Consider the following 9,448-nt stretch of genomic DNA (forward strand, 5'->3'; position numbering starts at 1 on the left):
CATCACAGCAGGGTGGGGAAATGTGAGTCATCCCTCCCCGCTCCTCCCAGTAAAGGGTTAAAGAAAAATTCCTGTTACATAGCATGCTGTTTGTACTCCCCAGGAGCTTCCATGTTTTTGACTTTTGGCAGGTTATATGTTGCCTGGCAGATTTGCAGTACCTATAACAAAAAACTTGACCCCCATCTTGATTTTTAGGAACTCGATTCCTTTTTTCCTTTAATTCTTGGAGCCGAGTCAGTGTGTAGCTGAGGGAGCAACCCACCAGATAAGCATCTAAAAGGTCAAGGGCTTACTCTGAATCCCTTAGAAAGATGAAGTGAGAGTGGAAGTCCTGTTCTTCAGAATATCCCAAGCTTCCATCCACCCAGGAGGAGAAGCAGTGGGATCTTTCTTATTCTGCCTGCAGTCTCTGTGCAGAGCCAGCAATGGCAGGCATGTAAGAGTAGAATTGGAAGTCAGCGTGCTCAGTTTGAATTCACTCTAACTTTGTTTTCTCTAGTTTTGACAAAATTTGAAGTTGGTCTTCATGTGAGGAGATCCATGAACACCAGCCCTGTTCTTCAGAAGCCGAGTCTCGTGTGGCCGCGGGGTGGGCCCTCTGTTGGACACATCTGCTACCTGTGGGCTCACAGGTGCATTTCTGCAGAAGAGCCCTTCCTTGGAACCTGTTGCCTTCCTTTGTTTTGTGCCTGTAACGTCATATCAGGAAATCCTGAGCCTGGGCACTAAAGTGATTACAAACTTGTCATGAAGATACACACACATCAAAGGAGGTTTCTGTCTCACTGCCACCCAGCATCCTTGGATCCTAGACTTCTCTGTCACTCCCTTCTCCCCAAACGCCTAGTGAAATTTCTTCCTTCTCTGTTTTGAGGAGTACGTAAGGACATCTTTCTCCCTCTGACTTCCCTCACACATGTTCTTCATCTCTTCAGATACCTCTAACCTGTTCGGAAACAGTGGAGCCAAGACATTTGGCGGATTTGCCAGCTCATCATTTGGAGACCAGAAGCCTGCTGGCACTTTCAGCTCTGGAGGAGGAAGCGTGGCCTCCCAAGGCTTTGGGTTTTCCACTCCAAATAAAACAGGTACTGCTCTGCCTATTTGCTTTGCTTATTGTTACATGTGTATTTAATGTGCATAGACTTCTGGAAGCAGAGCTCTCCAGGCCGGTTTTCGAGGGAGGTGACTTGGAATGTTGATGAAGATGCTCTTCCGCCAGATTCATTCTCTTCATTGAGCGCCTACTACATTCCTGACGCTGTTCTCTGTCTCCTGAGACGCACTAAGCGCAGAATGCATGCCATGCAGCCCTTAACAGAGTTTAGTGTCTTTGCAGGGAAGAAAGCATTGTAGATATTTACAGTTGCATTTAACAACCAAAGAAGGGAGCCTGTAAGACTGTAGCTTGAAACATTAACAAGAAAGCATCCTGAGTCATATTTGCTTGGGTGCCCATTACCTGTGATGGGTAAGACAGATGGTCCGTGTAATCTCTTAGGTCTGTATCACTTTGTCTTTCCCAGGTCACTTTTCTTTAAACTTTTTATCGAATATAATCACATAACTATACCACATGCTCTTGTATGTATACAGTTTTCATAGCATAATGATACAGCCCAATTAATTTTCACTCTTAGAATATGCCTACTTAGGAATAAAGAACATTGCAGTACTACTTTTTATCCCAGCATTACTTTTAAAATGTATATTTGTAAACTGTGTCGCTTTTTTTTTATAATCATGTATTATTATACTTGCAATTAAAGATTTTAAAGAACAGTACATATTTACCTGCAAAAAAAATCCTTCATCTCTGTCAGCTGCCCCGTCTATCCTATTTCTGTGTCTGAGATCTACAGAGGGGCTGCATACCTGCCCTTGTCTTGTGGAAAATTGTGTGAAAAGATTTTTGGGGGCAGGGAGGCTTAACCTGCTGAGAAAGCAGTTCGTTAAAGCAAATGCCCCACAGGTGAGCAGACAGGATGCTTCCCCCAGGTGTGTGTTGGGGACTCTCTGTGGGGATCGTAGAGGAAGGACCCTCCCGAAGGAGCAGCCGCCTGGATGCCTCTGACAGGGGAGCGTGGCTGCCCCGAATTACTACCTGGAATCCCACCTTTCAGAACCGAAGTTGCTGCGGTGTCCTAATGCACTGGGCACCTTTACTCAGACCTGTGCCTGGCGAGGGTTAGTCTTTGCTAGCTTTTGATGCTCTCTCCTAGAATCTGAAGTGGAGTAGGAATGAGCACCACAGCTGCATTTTGCAGCTTTGAGTGATTTAAAAACACTTCCTGCAGAGAGAGATTTAAAAACAAAAGGGCTGCAAATCTTTTGGTCCCAGTTAACAGGGCAAAAGCAGAGACATTACTTTGCCAACAAAGGTCCGTCTAGTCAAGGCTATGGTTTTTCCTGTGGTCACATATGGATGTGAGAGTTGGACTGTGAAGAAGGCTGAGCGCTGAAGAATTGATGCTTTTGAACTGTGGTGTTGGAGGAGACTCTTGAGAGTCTCTTGGACTGCAAGGAGATCCAACCAGTCCATTCTGCAGGAGATCAGCCCTGGGATTTCTTTGGAAGGAATGATGGTAAAGCTGAAACTCCAATACTTTGGCCACCTCATGCGAAGAGTTGACTCATTGGAAAAGACTCTGATGCTAGGAGGGATTGAGGGCAGGAGGAGAAGGGGACAACAGAGGATGAGATGGCTGGATGGCATCACCGACTCGATGGACGTGAGTCTGAGTGAACTCCGGGAATTGATGATGGACAGGGAGACCTGGCGTGCTGCAATTCATGGGGTCGCAAAGAGTCGGACACGACTGAGCGACTGAACTGAACTGAACAGGGCAAATAGCACTTGACTAAGATAGTTTAGTTTATTAATCATCAAGACCTTTTAGTTTATCTTTTGAGGAACCTGATCATGTTTTCTTCAACTCTTGTGTCCTCTCTGTTGTTCCTTATCCTGGGGTCACATCCCAGTTGAGTTGAGAACTTGACCCTTTTATTTTTTCAATCTGAGAGAAAATGCATCCACCCACTTTTCAGACTGGTTTTTCCTATTTGATGACTTGCCCCATGGAACCACCTCGACTGAGGACTCCAGGAATTTCAGATTGTGGATTTGGGTGGGTCTCTAAAAAATTCCAGAAGCAGCCCTCCTCCCTTGAGTACAGTTGCAGTAAAAAATAACACCACTGGAGATGTTTTGAACAGAGGACAGGAAGTGGGACAGACTGACAGTGACCTCCTGCTGCCCCAGTCCACTGGGTTCACTCCATGTTCTGCCGCTGGAGTTACTGGCTTTGGTGGCAGTGGAGGGGGCAGAGTGGTGGTAAGGTGCTGGGTGGTCATGTGGTCACCCTGCCTTTGTTCCCATCCAAGCTCTGCCGCTCACCAGTGGCTCAGTCTAGACATGGGGCATCTTCTCTGAGCCTCGGTGTCCTCGCCTGTGAAGTCAGGGTCGCAGGTTTACAGGGAGGATTGAAACTGGTGAACAGTACCTGGCATATGGAGGATCCTCAGTAAATCGGATATCTTATTGAGTACTAAACTTCTGTCTCTTCTGGAGAAGAAAACATGAAAGTGTAAGCATCTAACAAAATTGGAACCCTCAGCATCAGCAGTGAGTTGTCCGTCTCCAACAGTGAAGCCCGGGTCCCCGTTCACTCTCTTCACTCCTAGCTGTGGCGTGGGTCTGTCGTTTTGGGGCATTGTGTGTGCCCGTGTAATCTCCTCTCTCTATCCAGTGAGTGTACTTTCTGTATCGTGGTGACTTCTCATTTTTCACTCACCTTCCACCAGGAACTCTGAACAATATTGAGTACAGAGTACTAGGTGAAGGTCTGTGTGTCCAGGAAGTGTAACCAGATCCATGATCAGTCTTAAATAATTCAACTGCAAGGGTTTTTTAGCACTTTTTTTTTTTTTCCAGTCTGTTATATTTGTAACCCAGCAGTCTCCATTATCATGGCTTGGAATTTCACTCGAGGTTTTAAAATACAGACTGTAGACCCAAACGTGAGCCTGAACAGAAATCGCCTTCTCAGTTGTGCTCCTGCTGTTCCTGGTGAATGAGCAAACGACCGAACCACAGAGCAGCAGCTAACTAAGGCATTCAGCTGGCAGCTCTTCATATCCAGCATTTGCTCCTGCCTGATGCAGGCGGCAGAAGCTTGTGGGTGATTACACTCATAATAAGAAGGCCTGGGTAATCCCTCTAACACCGGGATTCACGTTCCACTTGGGCGAGAATGAGGGCCCCATCTCCCTGGTCCAGTTGCCTCCTGGCTTGGCCTGGGCCACCATTCCTCCCTTCAGAGCACGTCTCTTGTACCGTTTTGCTGTGTTCTGTTCAATAGACGCTCAGCGAATGTCTCTGCTAATGTCCTAGAACGACGTCAGCAGAGTCTTGGGGTTTGGGAATCCTCCTCGGGGGCAGGAAGAACAGTCAGGCAAGGGCCTTCTGTCTTGCCGCCTGACAGGCATCTAGCAGTCGGGGGAGGCGGCCCCAGGCACACCTGGCCCTTCGTGTGCGGCCACCTGCGGGGGTGCCGCCCCCGTGGGCCTGTGTCCACAGGAGCAGCAGCGCTGCCCTCGGGCTGGTAGACTCAGGGCTCGCCTTGCCCAGTGCTGGAGGGTTTTGTCTCATTCATACAGCAGCCACCCTCCAGACAAGAAACACAGTGTGCCTTTTCTATTGAGGAGTAGTTCCTGCCTGCAGAGAGAGAGCTTTTTGTTAGTTCTTCTGTGCAGGGGGAGAGAGACTCCTGAGACAGACGGAGAGGCATTGGGCTGTAAATAAGTAACGAGCGCCTGGCCGAGCGCCAGCACCCCGTGGCGCTGCGTCTCCTCGGAACCCTGCTCGCAGGTCCTCCCTGAGAGGGGACCGTGAGCCTCTAGTTCATGTTTTTGTGAAGCTAGGGACCTTGCCTATGTGATGATAAGTAATAAACTCTGACCATTTTGACAACTGGGTAGAGATTGAATCTCTTGAGTGTGACTTTTCAGTGGACTCTCAAAACGTAGCAGGGCGCCGGGTGGGGGTCTGACGTGGCCTAGCTGGGTTTCCTGGCACTCGGACCTCACGAAACGTGGAGCTAACGAGTCCAGCTTGCCTCGGGAAGGCCCGGGGATCTCACAGACACACACGAGGTCTCCTGGGTTCTTAGAACTCCAAGTAAGCTCCTACGTGGACCGCAGACCCTTCTGCTGGAAATGGAGGGGTGGCGATTTGGTTGGGTTTGGGTTTATTATTTTGCTGATAGAAGGGGTGTTGCCCTTTGCTATAATTTTTTGAATTTGAAGTTCTAACGTATTTTCCCCTTTCTCCTTCTTCCTCTTTTGATTTGGTTTCTCACTGCTCATTGTCTTCTCTTCCTGTCTCCTCCTTTCTTTCTCCCCGTTTCTGTTTGTTTGCCTCTGTTTTGCTCAGGTGGCTTCGGTGCTGCTCCAGTGTTTGGCAGCCCTCCTACTTTTGGGGGATCCCCTGGGTTTGGAGGGGTGCCAGCATTCGGTTCAGCCCCAGCCTTTACAAGCCCTCTGGGCTCGACGGGAGGCAAAGTGTTCGGAGAGGGCACTGCTGCCGCCAGCACGGGAGTATTCGGGTAAGCCCCCCAGGAGAGGCCAGAGGAAGCCCCCAGGCTCGGGTCAGCAGAAGCACTGGGGCCCAGGACTCCTGTTTTGAAAAGAAAATTCTTCTGTTTCCCCTTTTCTTGACTAAGCTGAAATTCCCTTCCTCAAAATCCGCAAACCAGTCATTCCAGGATTCCTGTTCTCTGCAGGGATAAGGCTAGACTCTGTCCAGTACTTGCTGGACATGAGCCGTATTCCTGTCCCCTGGTAGGTGGCTGGCAGAGCCCTGCTCTCCCAGCAGAGATAAAGGATTGGTTAAGGGAAGAAAAACAGTCTCCCCTTACTGCAAGATTGCCCCTCGTGTGGTGACTGCTGTTAGGAAATTCTGAATAAACAGTTTTTACCAAATTCTTTTCTCTTGGGATTGTTGTCCCTGAGCAGACAGCTCCTTAAGTCCCCTGCTCCACTGCAGACCCGCCGCGTAGGACAACAGTCCACAGTTCCCGGGCCAGCTTCCACAGGCACTGTCTGGGCCCTGGACACATTGCAGAGTCTCCATGACCGCTCTGCCTTCAAGGCTGCTCTTACTGCTTGGGGTATATCCTCACTTGAAAATGCCATAGTAGAGATTTGCTTCAGAGGGCCCCAGAAATTCAGTCTGGTTACCAAAACCCCAAGGAGAAAATAGCCTTCACCACATCACAAAATCCCAGTAAAATATATGTGGTGATGACTACAAAGTGTCTTATTCGCAGGAAGTATGGATGTCTGAAGTTACTGTCTGCTGGGCCTTTCACAGCCCTCAACCCTGGCTCAGGACTCATAACACTGCAGAGCTGGCGGGTGGGGCTGGGCCGTTTGGGAGCACTGTCAGGGCACATGGGATGAGTGCTGGCAAGGTGGGAGCATCTTTGTCTTGAAAGTAAACTCAAATGGAGCCCTTCCTCACACCCTCCTCACCTCTCCATGAAAGAGGCTGGTGCGGACATGCTGGCAAGTTTCAAGGAAAGTAGCGAGTTGATACATTGCTTCTTGGATTTCATGTAGAGACTGATGGGTCTCTTAAGCTGCTCCCGGGAAGTCAGGAAACCCGAACTTAAGGAAAGCTTTGAAAGGAGAGTTGGGGTCGATTTAAACCAGTTTTCTGGCAGGTTCTGACAGATACTGCTCTCTGCAGTGACCGCCCAGCACGTGATATTGCAAAGTTGCCGGAAGGTTTGTGGTTGACTGGGAATCTTGAGGTTTTTATTTATTTATTTGAAACCAGCTGTTTTCTTCGCTAGCAAAAAAAAAGGATTAGGTTCTGCCCTGGCCAGGGGCTCGCCCACATAAATCCTGACTGGCTGGTTAGTTCCGAGTTGTCCAGCAGAACCAAGCACCAGTTTTGGTGTGACATCTCCGAAAGAGCCCATCGCCGTTCTTCAGGTCCCTGTCGTGAGTCTGTCTCTGACCCCGGCTGACACCTGAGAGCTTCCCACAGCCATGTATGAGAGGCCCAAGGCATGGGTGAGATTAGCCCAGGACCAGTGACGTGGAAGTTCCAAACAGCAGAGGAAAACCCAAACATGGACAAGTGGGGTTTCATACTGCAGCCCTTTATTTTTCTTCACGAAGCTGAGGCAAAGGTTTGCTCTGGGCTCTAGCCTACTTTTTCTGAGAGGCTGCCAGTTTAAACCAAGCTTGTCACTTCGAATCATGTACGTCGCGCATCCTGAGACTCAGGAGGGGGGCCGGGGCTGTCGGGCAGCAGAGTGGCCGTGTGGCCATGCTAACCGCAGTCTCTGCTCTCACCGGGACGCAGGTTCGGGAGCAGCAGCAGCACCACGTCGTTTGGCACCCTTGCCAGTCAGAACGCACCGACTTTTGGATCGCTGTCCCAGCAGTCTTCTGGGTTTGGGAGCCAGAGCGGGGGATTCTCAGGCTTCGGATCAAGCGGAGGAGGTGGGCAGCCCAACCACTCCCTTCACTGTGGTCTCTCCTTTCGTTCCTTCAGTAAATGTCTGACAACCCTCACCCCTACCCTGACCCTCCAAAAGAATGAGTGATTTTACCTGGCTATTCAGTCTGGTACTTGAAAAGCTGAAAGTACTGGAAAGATGCAGTTTTCTTTTTGGGTTTTAATTAGGCTTGTTAACACTGTGCTGTTTCTTACCAAATAAAGAAATGGCTGACTTGACTTTTCTCTCAAGATTTGAGGACCCCAAAAAATAGCCATTCTAACTAGACCTTGACTTAAAAGTCTAAACCAGAAGACTCAAAAGATATAGAAGAAAGTAAAAATAAAGAGGTAGAGACCTTACAAAATGTCTTTCATTTGTTTGACACCCTACTTCTTCAGATAGTAGAATATCTTTGCAGCACACTTACGAGATGCAAAAGTTAGGTATTATTAATTATTATTTTACAAATGACACAGAAACCGCAAGGGGCCAGTCTGCTCAAAGGGCTAGACAGACAGCAGCAGGGCTGCCCCTTGCACCGAGTGTCTTGCTGCTCTGGCCTCAAGGAGAAGAGAGCCAGTGGATGGGGAAAGTAGAAAAAGCACGCTTTCTTGATGAAATGAGTTCGTGTGGCATCAGCAACACTGAGAGGAGGCCTGCCATGACCCTCTGCTGGCCACGGTGGAGGTGGGACAGACCCTGAAGCAGCCAGCAGACCGCGCCCCTTCCTGCCCCCACCCCCTCCCAGCCTGGTCTTGCGGGAGGAGGGCTTCCTGTGGAGACACGGGGAGGGGACCAAGGCGCCCTAGAGACCACCTTTGCCTTTTGGGCGTCTGTGTTCTAACTGCACCCTTTTCCTCTTTTTCAGGATTCACCTTTGGATCTTCTAACTCGTAAGTACCCCTCTTCAGTTTTGAGTCATTAATAAGGGTGGAGGCCTGTGCAGTATGTGAAAATGGTAGTTTTGGTCTCTTTGTACAGTTTGGTATCTATTTTTCCTGTTTAAAATCTTGTCCTGGAAACGGCATTTCAGCAGCAGGTTTTGGGCTATGTGGACTTGCTGCTCTCAGTAGGCATGTGGCTGGAGGTTCCAGGCCTGGCCTTCTCCCGGGCCGTGTGTAAGAGAGAGGACGGTGCCTTCTGCTGAGCAGAGCCTGGAAGGCAGAACCCGAGAGATGCTTGTCCTTATTTCCCTGTTCATTCTCAGAAGCTCCCTGGGCTCCGAGCCCATCCCCAAGTCCTGTTTTTCTGTCCTCACTCTTTGCATCTGCCTGACACTGGAAATTCCGAGTCCTGCTCTTTGAACACAGGCAGTTGCATGAGCTCCAGAGCCCTTCCTGGAGCAGGAGCTGACCTGCCTCTCCTGGCACTTCCTTGCAGGTCTGTCCAGGGCTTTGGTGGCTGGAGAAGCTGAGTGGGTGTTGGCGCTCCTTTCCGTCTCTGCGACCCAGTGCGTTCTCAGCTCCCCTTCTCTGAGAAACCCTGCAGCAGTCCTCTGAACTGGATGCTCTCGTTGAAATACACCCCCCCCAAAGAAACAGCAGAAACCAAACTCCAGAGATGCCTGCCTGCGTGCTCTGTGTTGCGTTTTGTGTTGGTTGTCCCCCCTGCTATTAAACTGTTCGGTCTGTATCCACACGGAATGTGTATGGGCCTCCTCCAGTCACAGCCAGGAGAGAGGTCCCCCATTTCTGGGCTCTGAGGAGCCTGCACTGCCTGCCGGCAGCCAGCAGCATCTCTCTGCAGAGGCGGCCTCCAGAAGGGTCCGGCGCAGGCTGTGGCCAGGCCGGCGCTTCTCCCAGACGGCCCCCCAGAGGGAAGAGGTCGCGTGCCAGCCAGCACCTTTCTGAGGCCGTGACTTGCTGTCTCTTCTTCACACCTTTCTGCTGCTGGGCATCAGGTCCCTCGAGGTGCCAGCATGGCGACTAGTT

The 9,448-nt window shown here is 50.0% G+C and overlaps 1 protein-coding gene across 2 annotated transcripts in view; it reads left to right on the forward strand.

Moving 5' to 3' along the window:
* NUP214 (nucleoporin 214) overlaps nt 1-9,155 on the forward strand; it is an 89,090-nt gene extending 79,935 nt beyond the window's left edge. For both annotated transcript variants that reach the window (XM_019971034.2, XM_019971033.2), the window contains exons 32-36: nt 939-1,091; nt 5,438-5,609; nt 7,379-7,518; nt 8,386-8,410; nt 8,898-9,155. In XM_019971034.2, the coding sequence (XP_019826593.2) occupies nt 939-1,091; nt 5,438-5,609; nt 7,379-7,518; nt 8,386-8,410; nt 8,898-8,931 (524 nt within the window). In that variant the 3' untranslated portion in view covers nt 8,932-9,155. The remainder of the gene's footprint in view (nt 1-938; nt 1,092-5,437; nt 5,610-7,378; nt 7,519-8,385; nt 8,411-8,897) is intronic.
* Nucleotides 9,156-9,448: the final 293 nt, after the last annotated feature.

The sequence above is a fragment of the Bos indicus genome, chromosome 11 (genome assembly GCF_029378745.1).
Source record: "Bos indicus isolate NIAB-ARS_2022 breed Sahiwal x Tharparkar chromosome 11, NIAB-ARS_B.indTharparkar_mat_pri_1.0, whole genome shotgun sequence".
NCBI classification, from domain to species: Eukaryota; Metazoa; Chordata; class Mammalia; order Artiodactyla; family Bovidae; genus Bos; species Bos indicus.